General features: G+C 51.4%; 1 protein-coding gene and 1 pseudogene across 1 annotated transcript; both read left to right on the plus strand.

The window, feature by feature from the left end:
* The first annotated feature begins 10,990 nt into the window (after positions 1-10,990).
* On the plus strand, positions 10,991-12,826 carry LOC123412835 (exocyst complex component EXO70I-like). The gene has a single exon (XM_045105780.1). It carries the CDS (start codon positions 10,991-10,993, stop codon positions 12,533-12,535), a length of 1,545 nt encoding a protein of 514 aa, XP_044961715.1. The 3' UTR covers positions 12,536-12,826.
* A 655-nt stretch (positions 12,827-13,481) lies between these two features.
* LOC123408592 lies at positions 13,482-15,331 on the plus strand (annotated as a pseudogene).
* The last annotated feature ends 1,684 nt before the right edge of the window (positions 15,332-17,015 follow it).

A 17,015-nucleotide genomic window follows, 5' to 3' on the forward strand; every position in this document is an offset into this window, starting at 1 on the left:
ACTTAATCAAATTATTCGCTAAACTCCCACTCAAAAAGTACATCTCTCTAGTCATTTGAGTGGTTCATGATCCACTTACACTAGCTCAAGTCCGACCATCACGTGAGTTGAGCATAGTTTCAGTGGTAAGCATCCCTATGCTAATCATATCATCTATATGATTCATGATCGACCTTTCGGTCTCATGTGTTCCGAGGCCATGTCTGCACATGCTAGGCTCGTCAAGCTTAACCCGAGTGTTCCGCGTGCGCAACTGTTTTGCACCCGTTGTATGTGAACGTTGAGTCTATCACACCCCATCATCACGTGGTGTCTCGAAACGACGAACTGTAGCAACGGTGCACAGTCGGGGAGAACACAATTTCGTCTTGAAATTTTTTTTAGTGAGAGATCACCTCATAATGCTACCGTCGTTCTAAGCAAAATAAGGTGCATAAAATGATTAACATCACATGCAATTCATAAGTGACATGATATGGCCATCATCACGTGCTTCTTGATCTCCATCACCAAAGCACCGGTACGATCTTCTTGTCACCGGCGCCACACCATGATCTCCATCAACGTGTCGCCATCGGGGTTGTCGTGCTACTCATGCTATCACTACTAAAGCTACATCCTAGCAAAATAGTAAATGCATCTGCAAGCACAAACGTTAGTTATAAAGACAACCCTATGGCTCCTGCCGGTTGCCGTACCATCGACGTGCAAGTCGATATTTTCTATTACAACATGATCATCTCATACATCCAATATATCACATCACATCGTTGGCCATATCACATCACAAGCATACCCTGCAAAAATAAGTTAGACGTCCTCTAATTTTGTTGTTGCATGTTTTACGTGGTGACCATGGGTATCTAGTAGGATCGCATCTTACTTACGCAAACACCACAACGGAGATATATGAGTTGCTATTTAACCTCATCCAAGGACCTCCTCGGTCAAATCCGATTCAACTAAAGTTGGAGAAACTAACACCCGCCAGTCATCTTTGAGCAACGGAGTTACTCGTAGCGATGAAACCAGTCTCTCGTAAGCGTACGAGTAATGTCGGTCCGAGCCGCTTCGATCCAACAATACCGCGGAATCAAGAAAAGACTAAGGAGGGCAGCAAACGCACATCACCGCCCACAAAAACTTTTGTGTTCTACTCGAGAAGACATCTACGCATGAACCTAGCTCATGATGCCACTGTTGGGGAACGTCGCATGGGAAACAAAAAATTTCCTACGCGCACGAAGACCTATCATGGTGATGTCCATCTACGAGAGGGGATGTGTGATCTACGTACCCTTGTAGATCGTACAGCAGAAGCGTTAGTGAACGCGGTTGATGTAGTGGAACGTCCTCACGTCCCTCGATCCGCCCCGCGAACCGTCCCGCGATCAGTCCCCCGAACGGACGGCACCTCCGCGTTCAGCACACGTACAGCTCGACGATGATCTCGGCCTTCTTGATCCAGCAAGAGAGATGGAGAGGTAGAAGAGTTCTCCGGCAGCGTGACGGCGCTCCGGAGGTTGGTGGTGATCTAATCTCAGCAGGGCTCCGCCCGAGCTCCGCAGAAACGCGATCTAGAGGAAAAACCGTGGAGGTATGTGGTCGGGCTGCCGTGGCAAAAGTTGTGTCAAATCAGCCCTAAAACCCCACTATATATAGGAGAGGGAGGGGGAGCCTTGCCTTGGGGTCCAAGAACCCCCAAGGGGTCGGCCGAGCCAAGGGGGGAAGGATTCCCCTCCCAAACCGAGTCCTACTTGGTTTGGAAGGTGGAGTCCTTCTTCCCTTTCCCACCTCCTTTTTTTTCCTTTTCCTCTTTGATTTTCTTCCCGATGCGCATAGGCCTCTTTTGGGCTGTCCCACCAGCCCACTAAGGGCTGGTGCGGCACCCCCAACACCTATGGGCTTCCCCGGGGTGGGTGCCCCCCCCCCCCCGGTGAACTCCCGGAACCCATTCGTCATTCCCGGTACATTCCCGGTAACTCCGAAAACCTTCCGGTAATCAAATGAGGTCATCCTATATATCAATCTTCGTTTCCGGACCATTCCGGAAACCCTCGTGACGTCCGTGATCTCATCCGGGACTCCGAACAACATTCGGTAACCAACCATATAACTCAAATACGCATAAAACAACGTCGAACCTTAAGTGTGCAGACCCTGCGGGTTCGAGAACTATGCAGACATGACCCGAGAGACTCCTCGGCCAATATCCAATAGCGGGACCTGGATGCCCATATTGGATCCTACATATTCTACGAAGATCTTATCGTTTGAACCTCAGTGCCAAGGATTCATATAATCCCGTATGTCATTCCCTTTGTCCTTCGGTATGTTACTTGCCCGAGATTCGATCGTCACTATCCGTATACCTATTTCAATCTCGTTTACCGGCAAGTCTCTTTACTCGTTCCGTAATACAAGATCCCGCAACTTACACTAAGTCACATTGCTTGCAAGGCTTGTGTGTGATGTTGTATTACCGAGTGGGCCCCGAGATACCTCTCCGTCACACGGAGTGACAAATCCCAGTCTCGATCCATGCTAACTTAACGAACACCTTCGGAGATACCTGTAGAGCATCTTTATAGTCACCCAGTTACGTTGCGACATTTGATACACACAAAGTATTCCTCCGGTGTTAGTAAGTTATATGATCTCATGGTCATAGGAATAAATACTTGACACGCAGAAAAACAGTAGCAATAAAATGACACGATCAACATGCTATGTCTATTAGTTTGGGTCTAGTCCATCACGTGATTCTCCTAATGATGTGATCGAGTTATCAAGCAACAACACCTTGTTCATAATCAGAAGACACTGACTATCGTTGATCAACTGGCTAGCCAACTAGAGGCTTGCTAGGGACAGTGTTTTGTCTATGTATCCACACATGTAAATGAGTCTTCATTCAATACAATTATAGCATGGATAATAAACGATTATCTTGATACAGGAATTATAATAATAACTATATTTATTATTGCCTCTAGGGCATAATTCCAACAATAGCTACTGTAGAAGACCTCAGCACCGAGGAGGAACCACTCCCGCTTCATGGAGGGAGGAAGCAACGTCGATGGAGATGAATCCGAGGGCACTTCCCCGTCCCGGCAGGGTGCCGGCATAGGAATTCTGGTCCCCCGAAACTTGTTGGCAAAGGCGATGGAGATCGGAATTGCTTATGGAAAAAGGGTTTCAGAATCAGCGTTGTTTCCACAAGGGTAAAAATAGGAGCCAAAATAGGGCACCAGAGGAGGTGGGGCCCACCCAGGCGGCCTGCTGGCGCGGCCAGGGGGTAGGCCGCGCCAGGAGGTCGCCTGGACGGCCCGTGGCCCCTCTCTGGCCCATCTTCGGTGATCCGAAAGCTTCCGTTACGCTGATTTTTTATATATTTTTCCTGGAATTTTTCGGGCTTCGAAAAATGGGTAAAAGCCCTTGCAAAATAGACATCAGTAGACAGAAACTGGCACTGGGTGCACTGAGTTAGTAGGTTAGTCCAGATATGTCTAAAATGATATAAAAGTGTAGCAAAACATATAGCTATGTCACCCAAAAGATCATGGAACAAGCAGAAATTATAGATACATTTGGGACATATCATATACGCGTACTTTTTTTTTGAAAGTTCTAGCCTTGCTGGAGATGTCATTGATAAAAGGAAGCAATGGGAAAGACAAGGTCGTGTGAAGATCCTAGGATTGAGGGTTGTTTCACCACATGCCGATCAAACATCCCAAAAAGCAAAAGAAAAAGAAGGAAAAGAAAACAGAGACTAGCTGATATCTCACTGAGGTTCCCCGAAGGGGCTCTCAATGCATCTAGCTCCTGCTAACCTCCATTGCTCCATGTTGTTTGCTATCCTTGCGATGATGTCTCTGATGCTTGGTGCTTTTTCTAGAAGATGCACTGATTGCGCTCCTCCTAAATCACCCAGCATGCAAGAATTCTCATTGTGTTGGTTCCCTTCTTCCATTTGCCGACAGTTACTTCCCGAGATTTTAGTGCAATGTTCGTGGCTATTATATGCTCCCATTCCGCCTTTGGTTTGAGAGTGGCACATCCTTCCCATTGACTGATCTTGTTCCATACCTCTTGCGATGTCGGGCAAGTCCAGAAAAGGTGTGTTGGAGCATATATCTCCATATGTGGTTTTGGTACTTGATGACAATTCCTATGGACTAATGGTTGCCTTAAGTTACATTTATAGGATTTGTCCATAGGCACTTCTTGAAGTCCATCTGTTGGGTTCAAGGAGTTTATATGATGACCAAGATGGTATTCAAGGTATTATCCAAAGAATGGTCATAAAGACACATGGTTGATCAAGATCTCAGACAAAGAGTAAATCAAGATGATCAACACACAAAGCGTACAAGATGTACCGAGAGGGATCAAGTGATCCCATGGTATGGATTTGTCCATAGGCACTTCTTGAAGTCCATCTGTTGGGTTCAAGGAGTTTATATGATGACCAAGATGGTATTCAAGGTATTATCCAAAGAATGGTCATAGAGACACATGGTTGATCAAGATCTCAGACAAAGAGTAAATCAAGATGATCAACACACAAAGCGTACAAGATGTACCGAGAGGGATCAAGTGATCCCATGGTATGGTAAGCATTGTCCATTACGTGTTTGTGTACTAACCCATGGTCTTCGTGAGAGTTCTATGTGGGGGTTAGGTGTGTTTACATGGGCTTGCGTCAAAGGGAAGATCTTATACAACCCATGGAGTATGACGTCAAGTTGTGATCATCATCAATGGTTGATCAAGATCTCAGACAAAGAGTAAATCAAGATGATCAACACACAAAGCGTACAAGATGTACCGAGAGGGATCAAGTGATCCCATGGTATGGTAAGCATTGTCCATTACGTGTTTGTGTACTAACCCATGGTCTTCGTGAGAGTTCTATGTGGGGGTTAGGTGTGTTTCCATGGGCTTGCGTCAAAGGGAGGATCTCATACAACCCATGGAGTATGACGTCAAGTTGTGATCGTCATCAAGATTGCGATGTGCAAGTTCAAGTGGATCAGCACGAAGATAGCATGCTTGAAGCTTGCCGTCCATTGTGGTGGCAATGGACTTGTGAAGATATGCTGAAGAGTGGCTCACCCATAGTGAGTATGGGGGAGCAATCAACTAGTCTTCATCAAGCCAACACAATCAAGAAAGGTGGTCCATCTTGAGGAAGCCAAGATCATCATCATCTAGCTCAAGAGGACGAGGTGCAAGGTATAGGTTTGCCCATGATAGGTTTTCTGGTTAGGATAGATTGTTGTTCTATCAAGGGGGCTCTCAAGTGAGTAGCTTGATCGTATCGTTCGTTGAGAGCTCAAACCATTTGCATCCTTGCATCATACTTCTTGGTTCTTGTTTGGTGTTTCTCTCTGTGAGTTTTAGAGCTTATGGTCATCTTCGTGACAAGCTCGAGTTCATCGAAAACGGAGTCCATATGCATCTACTATGATGTTTTCGATGTTGGAGTTTTTGCCGGTTCTTCATTCATAAGAGATCTCACATCTCTATATCATTGGCATTTTCATATCCGCATGGTCTTAAGATTTCCATTTGCTGTTTGGATAGCCCTTGTCGTCCTGAATCCAAAAAGCTTGGGTTTGCTCGATTCGGAGCTCGTATGCGAAAGTTATGGCTGTTTCAGTGGCGAGCGGTAGTACCGCTGGACCTAGCGGTAGTACCGCTGGAGTTGGCGGTAGTACCGCTGGCCCTAGCGGTAGTACCGCTGGATGGCGGTAGTACCGCCCCTGGTCAGCGGTAGTACCGCTCCAGGAGCTTAGTACCGCCTGCCTAGCGGTTGTTCGTGGACGGACCTTTTTGTGAAGACTTTCTTGGCGGTGGTAGTGCCGTTGCACTACCAGGGGCCCAGCGGTAGTACCGCTGGGGCCAGCGGTAGTACCGCTGGAGTGCTAGCGTTAGTACCGCTAGCTGGCGGTAGTACCGCTGGAGTGCCAGCGGTAGTACCGCTACAGCCAGCGGTAGTACCGCTGGAGCTCGGGCAGAAAATGGGGGTAACGGTCTGATTCCTTCCCCCACTATATAAAGGGGGTCTTCTTCCCCCTTGGATTTATCCATCCGTTGAGCTCTTGTTCTATCTCCATTGTTGACATTCTTAGAGCTTGATTACTCTCTATCCCTCCAATGATTCTTGCTTGTTCTTGAGGGAAAAGAGAGAGGAGATCTAGATCCACATCTCCACCAATCACTTTCTCCTCTATGTGAGGGGAACCCCTTGGATCTTGATCTTGGAGTTCTTTGTGAGCTCCTTGTTCTTCCTCTCGTATTTCTCCATAGCTTTTGTTGTTGTGGAGGGATTTGAGTGTGAGGGACTTGACCACTTCGTGTGTTCTTGCCATTGCATTAGTTGCATCGGTTTGAGTTCTCCACGGTGATACGTGGAAGTGAGAAGTTGAGAAGCTTACTACCTTTGGTACTTAGTACCCTTGATATTGTTCTTCATGGATGCTTTGGCGTCCTAGAAGCTTGGTGGTGTCTCGGAGCTCAATCAGTGTGGTGTGAAGCTCCGGGAAGCGTCGGGGTCTCCAATTAGGTTGTGGAGATTGCCCCGAGCAATTTGTACGGGTACCGGTAACCGCCCCCAAGGGTTGCCACGTGTACGGGTTCGGTGACCGCCCCCAAGGGTTGCCATTTGTACGGGTTCGGTGACCGCCCTCAAGGGTCCCTTAGTGGAATCACGGCATCTTGCATTGTGCGAGGGCGTGAGGAGATTACGGTGGCCTTCGTGGCATCTTGGGGAGCATTGTGCCTCCACACCGCTCTAACGGAGATTAGCATCCGCAAGGGTGTGAACTTCGGGATACATCACCGTCTCCCCGTGCCTCGGTTATCTCTTACCCGAACCCTTTACTTATGCACTTTACTTTGTGATAGACATATTCTTTATTGTAATATATCTTGCTATCACTTAATTGTTTATCTTGCTTAGCATAAGTTGTTGGTGCACATAGGTGAGCCTAGTTGTTTGTAGGTTTTGTGCTTGACATATTAAACGATTAGTTTTATTCCGCATTTGTTCAAGCCTAAACCTTAACTATTTTAAAGCGCCTATTCACCCCTCCCCCCTCTAGGCGACATCCACGTCCTTTTCAAGGTGCTTGCTAGATTCTAGATTACGGGCACATAGCTGACAGAAGTATTCATTGGGCCAACCCCTCCGCTGTAACATGTCATTGCACCACAACCTTTCTTGGAACATAAGCCAAGACAACATCTTCACCGTACCCGACGCCCACGCCTTCCATATGAGATTGTGGAAGCAGGAATACCCTTCCTTGGAACTGCATGGAGTACGCTAATCTTGGAGAGTAATGCCCACATATTTCCCTGCGCTAGAGTATGTGATCCGGTGTGCCCTCCTACAGCTGAACGTCTATCCCTTCTAGTAGCCTATGAAGGTAGATGCAGCCTTGGACAATGTGGTGATTGTTGCCATGCACGAGGTCCCTAATCTAGGCTTCGTCCGTAAGAGCCTCCCGAACTGTCCTTTGCTTTCTTCTCGAGTGCTTGAAAAGCTCCGGAAACTGCAGCACAAGGGGTGTCTGACCCAACCAAGAGGAGTGCCAGAAGGATGCCGAACAACCATCCTCGATGGTGACGGACGTTCCGACGGCGAACAGAGCCATGTCGCTGTTGTTGCAAGGCACCTCCATGCCCACCCATGGTCGGTCCGGGTGATGCCATGGCATTCAGAGCCATCGCAATCTAAGGGTCGTGCCGAACTTGTGAAGATCCGGGATCCCCACGCCCCCAAGCTCTGTTGGGGAGAAAACCGTGTTCCAGTTGACCTTGCATCCCACCCCTGAAAGCTCATCGTTTCTGCTCCAGAGGAAACGACGCCTGCATTTGTTCAGCTCCTTCAACAGTTTGCTCGGAAGCGGTAGCACCATCATGGCAAAGGTTTTCATGGCCGAGAGCATGCATCGCACAAGTGCCCTGCGGCCTGCGATGTGCAAGAGGTGCCCCTTCCATCCGGCTAACCGAGCTTTGATCCTATCTCTGACGAACTGAGGTGCACTAGACGTAGTCGACCAAGGTACACTCGCAAGCCTAGGTATCTAATGGGGAACGGAGCCAAACCTCCGCCGAAGTTTCCCAACACCTCATGGAGGTCTATGTCCTCGCATATGATTGGAGACACTAAAGATTTGTCAAGGTTGATTCTAGGACCCGATGCTTTACCGAGGATGCGCATGAGTAAAGTGATATGCTATCGATGTGGTGTAACAAAGATGACTGCATCGTTGGCGTATAGACTAAAGCGAAGTAGTCTATTGCTGCCTGGGATGGGTTGCGGAGCTCCTAACTCCGTGGCAGCAGAGAGCAAGTGGTGCAGCGGGTCTATGGTGATGATGAAGAAAAAGGAGGAGAGGGGGTATCCCTGCCTCAGGCCGCGTCTATGAAGAATCTTTTCACCTGCAACTCCTTCAGCAGAACAGTCGAGGATCCAGATGATAGAAGGAATGCCACCTAGTCCCTCCATCTAGCGCTAAATCCTAGTTGTTGCATCAACTCTAGGAGGTATTCCCATGATACCATGTCAAAAGCTTTTGTTATGTCTACTTTCATCAGCATGGTTGGGACCTTCCAACACTGAAGTGAGCGAACTGTGTTCTGCACATAGAGGTAGCTGTCGTGGATGCATTTGATGTGCTGGAAGGCCGACTGCAAGGGAGAAATTAGCTGGTGGATTACGGCTCCTAGCCTAAGGGAAAGCACCTTGGAGATTAGCTTCGCGATCGAATGAATCAGGCTGATAGGCCTGAAATCATGTACTGTCTTCGCCTCGTTTTTCTTGGGAAGTAGAACCACGGAGGCTCCATTGAGCCTTGCGAAGTCCCCTCCGGCCTGGCGGTAGAACTGATCAAACACTGTCATGATGTATAATTTGATGGTATCCCGGCAGCATTTGAGAAAGGATCCATTGAATCCGTCACGCCTGGTGATTTTTCCTGTGCGGAATTGCAGATCGCGTTCCAGACTTCTTCCTCCGTGAACGGGTTGTCCAATCCGCCTGCCTGGAGATATGGCAACTCTAAAGCATCCCAGTTGATGCTTTTGCTCGTGTGCGCCCTACTTCCTATAGTAGAGGAGAAGTGCGCATGGAAGGCCGAAGCTTTTTCATTGTGGCTGGTGACAATGGAAGTATGCGTGTGAAGCAAGTGTGTGAAGTTCTTCTGCCGCCTGGAATTGATCTTAGCCTAGAAGAAGGCCGTCTTGGCGTCCCCGACCCAAAGCCATGTTATGCGGGAGGCATGTCGTCTATGTGCTCCCTCGATGGCCGCCAGCCACATTATCCTGGTTTTCAGAAGTTTTTGGAGGTGGTGCTCTGCCGGAGAGAGGAGCCTGGTCTCCTGAGCCACGTCGAAACAAAGGACGGTCACAGTGGCCAGCTGCAATTGCAGCTTAGTTTCGCTGCAGGAACTTTTTGTCCAAATCTTCAGGTCCCTAGCTACCCGACACATTTTAGTGTCAATGTGTTTGAACGCACATGTGGAGGCCACCGATCTTTGCCACGCTCGTAGGACCGTTGATTGAAACCGCGGGAACTTCAGCCAGAAAGGTTCAATTCTAAACCTAGCCGGCCGGAACGGCACCCTTGAAGCCGCGAGGAGGAGGGGGCAGTGATCTGAGAAGGAGGTCGAAGTCGCGTGCAGGAGGTACGAGGGGAATAGCGAGCCCATTCGGTGTTGCAGAAGAACTCGTCAATGCTAAGCATTGTTGGGTCTTCCCGTTCATTGGACCAAGTGTATCTACGATTTTTACACTTAATCTTTCTGAGGCCCGTTGAGTCTATAGCCATCTTAAATTTTCCTATCATTCTATATATACGCGTACATTACTTTTCACGGCTGCAATTGCTGGATGAGGATCAATATTGCTTTTATTTCCTTTTTTTTATTTTTCATCCGCTTCGGCACAGTGTTGGTCTTTCATGGCTAGTTTATATGTATGAATCGACCGAGATTTTCTTAATTCTCTAGGTATAGAAGTGCAGCTTGCTCTTTCACTAAACTGAGATTGCATGTTCCGAATGAATAAACCGAGACGTAAGGATTTTCCAGTTGATTGAGACTTGGCAAAACATTTTGTTATCAGGAGAGGAATGCCACGAAGGTCATGCAATGACAATATGATTGTTGTCTGATGCATCGTGCCGCTTGTGAGGAGTGAGACACGAGAAGGAGCGATCTCCAAAGACGGCCATTTGGCCACACTCCACAGCACAAAAAGGCCAAGAAGACTTAGGCCTTGCTCTGACCGTCCATCCGCGATCACGCGGTCCAGCTTTCTCCTGGTGGGCATATAATACTTGGCGCAAGCAATGGTGCAGCACGTACCAAATACGCACGCCTGCACGTACTTACAAGCCGGCCGGCCGGCCATGTGCCCCACCACCGTCCCGGTGACCGCGGCCGTGTCCGGCGCTGACATGGACGACGCCGTCCTTGCAAAGCTTCGTGCCTCGCGAGCCGCCATCGTCTCGGTGCTCTCTGACGCTGCCCAGGCGGAAGCTGCCATCGACGAGGCCGGCGACCGCCTCACTGACCTCCTGTCCAGCGCCTCTTCGCCATCCTCCTCCAACCTCCAGTCCAAGGCCGTCGCGGCGCGCGCACTGCGCGCCCGCATCGACCGCGCCGTCGCCCCCGCCGAGCCACTCCTCGCGGCTTTGCGCCGGGTGTCCTCCCTCGCCGAGGAGGCCGCGCAGCTCCCGGAGAACCCGGCCGACACCGAGAGCGCCGTCGCCTTCGTCGACCGCGTGGACCAGATGCGCGACGCCATCGAGGACGTGGTGGCGCGAGGGGACGAGGCCGTCCGGAGGGTCGAGGAGGCGGTCGGGTTCCTTGGCCGTACCACCACTAAAGCCGCCGGCCGCGGCCGGGTGCGGCGGCTCACCGAGGCAGCCTCCGCGCTGCGCGCCGTGTACGAGACGGAGGCGGAGGCGATGCGCTTCGAGGGCCCGCTGGATGAGGCGCTGCTCGGCCTCCAGGATCTCTTCGAGGCGGTCCTGCTCAGGCTCAAGCACGCCGCGCCTGCGGACGATGCCGGCGCCGTGGGCGACACGGACGAGTATGAACTCGGCACGGACGACGAGGTGGATGCCGCCGCCAGGATGGCCAAGACGCTGGCCGGCAACGACTGCCTGGACATCTGCGTCGACATCTACGTCAAGGCGAGGTACAGGAGAGCGGCCAAGGCGATGATGCGGCTGGACCCGGCGTACCTCAAGGCTTACACGGCGGAGGCCATCGACGGCATGGAGTGGGAGGCGCTGGAGTCGTCCATGGCGCTGTGGAGCCCGCACTTCCACGTGGCCATCGCCTCGGTGCTCACGGCGGAGCGCCGTCTGTGCGCGCGGGTGCTCGCGCACCTCCCGCCGGCGGTCTGGCCCGAGTGTTTCGCCAAGATCGCCGCGCGCATCGTGGCCGCGTTCTTCCGCTTCGCCGACGGCGTGGTCACGGCCGAGCGGGAGCCGCAGAGGCTGTTCAAGCTGCTCGACATGTTCGACGCGGTGGCACGGGAGAGGGAGCGCCTCGACGCGCTCTTCTCAGGCGAGTCGGCAACGCTAGTCGCTATCCGCGAGCGAGCGAGCGAGGTGGAGCGCGCCCTCGCGCGCGCTGCGGCCGGCGTGTTCTACGAGTTCGGCCTCCGTGTTGAGACGCACTACATCGCCGGCGCCGGCGCCGGGACCGACGCCGTGCACGTGCCCAAGATCGTCCGCTACGCCGTGAACTACCTGAAATGCCTCGCGTCCGACGACTACCGCGGGCTCATGGACACCGCGCTGCGAGCGGAGCGCGAGCGCGGGGGCGGCGGCGATGAGGACGGGGGCGAGACGGAGGGCGGCGGAGGCCGCGCGGCGCTTGCGGAGGCGGCGTCGAACGTGCTGGAGGCGCTGCACCGGCACGTGGAGGCGGCGCGCAAGGTGTGCGCGGACGCGGTGGCGGGGCACGTCATGGCGATGAACGCGTACTGGTACATATACATGCGCACCCGAGGGAGCGACCTGTCGAAGCTGATCGGCGAGGAGCCCATGAAGCGGCGGTACAAGACCTCAGCCGAGGAGGCGGCGTGGGAGTACCAGGACGCGGCCTGGAGCCCGCTCGTCCGGCTCCTCGGCGGTAGCGGCGGCAAGGCGTGGACGCCGGACGAGGCACGGGAGAAGGCGGCGGCGTTCGCGGGCGTGATGGAGGAGAGGGTGAGGAAGCACGGGGCAGAGTACAAGATCCCGGACGGCGACCTCCGGGCGCAGATCAAGGCCGCGGTGACCAAGGCCGTGCGCGGCGCGTACGCTGGGTTCGTGAAGGCGAACGAGAAGGCGGTGGCCGGCGGGAGGAGGGAGCTCCTGCAGGTGGACGCCGTCGAGAGCATGGTGAGGCGGGTGTTCGAGGCGATGGGCGACGGTGAAGCCGTCGGTATGGGCCGGACGAGGAGCAGCGGCCGGGCACGGCGGGAGAGCGGCAACATCGAAGGGTTCGAGGCCAACTGAAGTTGCTACACACGCCATGGATTGCCACACAATCCAGTTTCAGAGTGAAATAATACTCCCGCTCGAATATATATTTCAGTGCGCTACATACACCCGTCCCGTGAAATAACACTCCCGCTCGAATATGTATTTCAATGCTACATACTCCTTCTTTTCTTTTCTTTTTTAGCAGAACTACATACTCCCTCTGTATACTTGTCGTTACCCAGCGACAACCTGTATAACTAAGTACTTACGTTACCCAACAACGAATATTGCGGTATGGAGGAAGTACATCCGTTTGAGGGACAAGTACTACAGATCAAATTTTTGCATGAAGGTTCTCGTTTTTGTGAATTACTTCCTCTGTTCCTAAATATGAGTTTTTTTTTAGATATTTCACTAACGAACTACATACGGACTAGCAAAAGGGTCCGTGCGTTGCAACGGGAGAAAAAAATACCACACGCTTTTAATCTTTTTATAATCATTTTAATTTATTAAAATAATAAGCTAACTAACTAATGTAGTCAGTCATATCCTATTTTGTTGAGAAATCAACCCATCCATTGTTAATTCCATCATGATGAGAAATTGAACGGAACAAGCAAAGCAAAACAAAGAGACTACGTGAATTGATCAATGGACTGTTATCTTATTTTACTCACTCATGGGATGAAGAATGTGGGATCAGATGACAAACTGAAGGTGGTGTTTCATTCTTTGTCTCTACAACAATACAATCTTACATTCAATACATTCATTCATCAGCAAACAAATCCCTACAAAACAAAATTTCTTGCCGGTGCTTGGCACACGGTTGGAGGCATGGGGAGGGGATCTCACCAGATGATGAGTTCCTGTTGGAGGAGGGGATACGATGAGGGGAGCAAGGGTTAGGCGCCTCTATCTGGCCATAAGGAGTCGTCGTTGTCGCGCCATAACCTCGGAGTTCCCCGTGTGAGCCATGGAGGCCAGCCTTCATCTGCAAGTACTTCGCTCCGCCGCGCCGCCGCCGTTCTGCATCGAGCAAACGCATCATCCCAGTCACTGTAGCTGTCGCGTTGATTTGATCCAGAAGCTGTGCTCGAGCGCCGAAACGGGGGCAGCAAGCGGGCAGAGGTACGGCCGCGGAGGCGGGTGGGTTGAGATCGACAACAGTGGTGGTTGAGGTCGTCCGCGGCGACGAGTGGTGTGGCAGCGGCCTGGGCACACGCCAGGGTGGACCAGGGTCGACGCGATGCGCTCGAGCGCCGCAACGGGGGCAGTGAGCGGGGAGAGGTACGGTCGCGGAGGCGGGTGGGTTGAGATCGGCAGCGGTGGCGGTTGAGGTCGGTCGCGGCGGCGAGTGGTGTGGCGGCGGCCTGGGCACAGGCCAGGGTGGCCTAGGGTCGACGGGAGGAGGCGATGCGTACGGGTATAATTTTTACAGCGAATCGTTTTTTTCCTTTTGCGTTGCAGATAAATGAAGGAGCGCGGGTTGGATAACAAAAAATACACGGGCTTTTTTATAAAAATGTCGCAGTGGGTTTTCCGACGGAAGCAATAGCCTCTTTATTATTAGGTATAGATGTATATAGACATATTTTAAAGTATACATTCAATCATTTTGCTTTGTATGTAGACATCTAGTGAAATCGCTTAAAAGACTTATATTTAGGAACGGAGGGAGTACTACAAGGGCATCTTTAGCCTTCTCACCCTTCGGTACTTTTTTCGTCGCTTGGAGTGCTGCCGACGAAAATTTTAATCTGTACTATTAAAAGCACGAGAAGACAGATCCAACTTCTAATCTGAAACATCTAATTAAATGATCAAGGTTTTAAATCATCGATAGTGAAATCTTTAGTTAACCCTTCGTTAACATCGCGAAGCCCCACGTTCTCTTCGCGAAGCGTTCCGAAATCGCACCAACCCTGACTCCTCTCCCCTCCCCGCCCGTCGCGTGCTCGCCCCGCCCGCGGCCTCCTCTCCCCTGCTCACCCCCGCCTACTCGCCCAGCCCGTCGCCTCTCCCCCACCTCCTCCTCCTCCTCCTCCTCGACCGGCCGAGGGCAGGACCACGTTGCTCCGGCTCTTCCAGCTCCACGACCAGCAGGACCGGCCCCCGCCCCACGACCCCAGAGACCAAGATTCGCAGGCCGACCCGCCACCGCCGCCGTTGCAGCGGAAGCGCTCCCTCCGCCAGTCCTGCGAGTGGATCGTCTGCTGCGAGCACGGCCACGACCCTGCCTCCTGGCTCCCCTCCCGCCAGTCCTGGGACGCCAACGACTCCGCCTCCGCCTCCGCCTCAACCTCCGCCGCTGCCGTCGCCCCTGCCTCGGCCTCCGCGCTCGTCCTCCACTCCGGCTCCAGCTCCGGCAAGGGCTCGCTTAGGCCATGGTGGGACCGCACCCGCCGGGCGCCCAACCAAGTGACAGGCTTCCTCAACAGATCCCTCTCGTCGCACTCATGGAGGGAGACGGACGTCGGGGCGAGCGCCCGGCCGTAGGGCGGCACCGCGGTCCGGATCAACGGGGGCAGCCACTCCGTGTCCTCGTCCGCCGGCGGCCTCGGCTCAGAGGTGTCGTCGCCGGACTCACTACACGCGCATGTACATAGCGCCGCCCGCCGACGCCGCGGCGACTCCCTGCTCCGGAGGTTCTACTGGCTCGGCCGCAGCAGCAGCGTCCACTGCCTGTCGCCCCGCCGGAGCCCCGACACCGGGATGCTGCACTTCCACCACGCTCCCTCCACCACCACCAGGAGCAAGACCCAAGGGAGGCGTCTCAACCTCTTTGCTGCTCACAGTCACAGACATCAGCTACAACAACATTAGCCATGGGCAGAGAAATGTTTCTCCTGCTACAAGCTCAAGCACAATGTGTACTGGTCCTGCTCCTGGTGTAAAGTCCCTCTTCAATCAGGTTAACCAAATGTTGCTCTTCCGTTTTGTCGCAACGATGTTCCAGGTTCACTAGTCTGCCTGTCTGTCTGCCTACCATATAGGTAATCAATCTTTTGCAGTGCGGACGAGCAAGATTGATAGCACTCGACAGCCAATTCAGACTTTGTTGTCTTCATCGTGGTTTCCCGATATTTCGCTGCTGGCGACGGTGATCAGGCTGCCATATTGGACAGCATCGCGACCACGGTGTCTGGGGAGTGGAAGGTGCACGCTGAAATGTGACCCTCATCGGTAACTTCTAGGTGTTAATAATTCGTCCCATTCTTTGTACTATGTATGTTATACAATAAACTGCTGGATTCAGAAACTGAAATAGAAGCTGATAATAGTTGACCCTGTTCGTTTATTTTTAGGAGTTATTATGACTGGTGGATGGAAATTCTTCTGCTGTTTCTTTGCTATGGGTGGAAATTCTTCTTTCTCTGCTTAAAGTTCATCTTGATTCATCAATGAATTCCCTTTTGTCCAGCCATGCTACAACTGATAAATATCTCTTGCATTCACCTGGTTATGACATTTTCACCTGTTTGTTGGATACAGCATGAAACTCAAGGTTCTTTTTTGTAGTGGTAGTGATGGCAGAATCAACTGTCTACTTAAACAAGTCTCATACTGGCTCGCAATGATTTGGTTCATTGGTTTAGATGGGTTTTACCTAATTGTAGCCTATTTTGCCCATAGTGCTCTGCTGTTTTGCTCTGCTATTCTTTTTCTCTGACACTTGTTCATTTGTTTGGATGAGTTTTAGTTAGTTATAGGCTATTGACCAATTTGAGATACCAAAATATAAGCTGATAATTGCTGACAATATTCGTTCATTCTTCAAAATGATGACTGGGCAGGCGCACGCTCTTCTGTTTTGCTCTGGTTGAAATTTCTTCTTCTCTGCTTTTCAGTTGGTCGTGAATGAGTTCCTTTTGTGCAGCCATGCTATGACTAATAAATATTATGAGATTTCCACTTGTTTGCTGGATACAGTTTGTGAAAAGGATCGAGATGGACCTAGAGGGGGGTGAATAGGTACAAATCCAAATTTTAATAATTACTTACCAATTTTAGGCAAAAGTGCGGAATATGAGTGTAAGCCTAATAATTGCTACGACAAGGAGTAAGCTATTTAGAGTGAAGTAAGGCAAGCGGTAAACAATAATCAAATACAAGTACGTAATAAGGATTAACACAAGTAGAGACTTAGGGTTAGGAATAACCGAAACTCCAGGAGAGACAAGGATGTATCCCGTTGTTCACTTCCTTGGAGGGAAGCTACGTAACCGTTAGAGGGGCGGATGTTACCACGAAGGCACACCAACGCCACGAAGGCTCGCCCTATTCTTCCTTTGAGATAACTCCACGAAGGCGTTTCTCAACCACTAGTGGTAAGCCTTGAGGTGGCTTCCAAACCTTCACAAACTTTCCGGGGGAAATCACAATGGTCTGATTCCTCTCCGAAGACTCCTACCGCCTAGGAGTCTCCAACCTCCAAGAGTAACAAGATCACGGGGATTGCTCAAAACTTGCTCAAATCACAAATCACTTTGGTGGAAAGGAGGAGAGG

Source organism: Hordeum vulgare, chromosome 7H, assembly GCF_904849725.1.
Source record: "Hordeum vulgare subsp. vulgare chromosome 7H, MorexV3_pseudomolecules_assembly, whole genome shotgun sequence".
In the NCBI taxonomy this organism is placed as follows: domain Eukaryota; kingdom Viridiplantae; phylum Streptophyta; class Magnoliopsida; order Poales; family Poaceae; genus Hordeum; species Hordeum vulgare.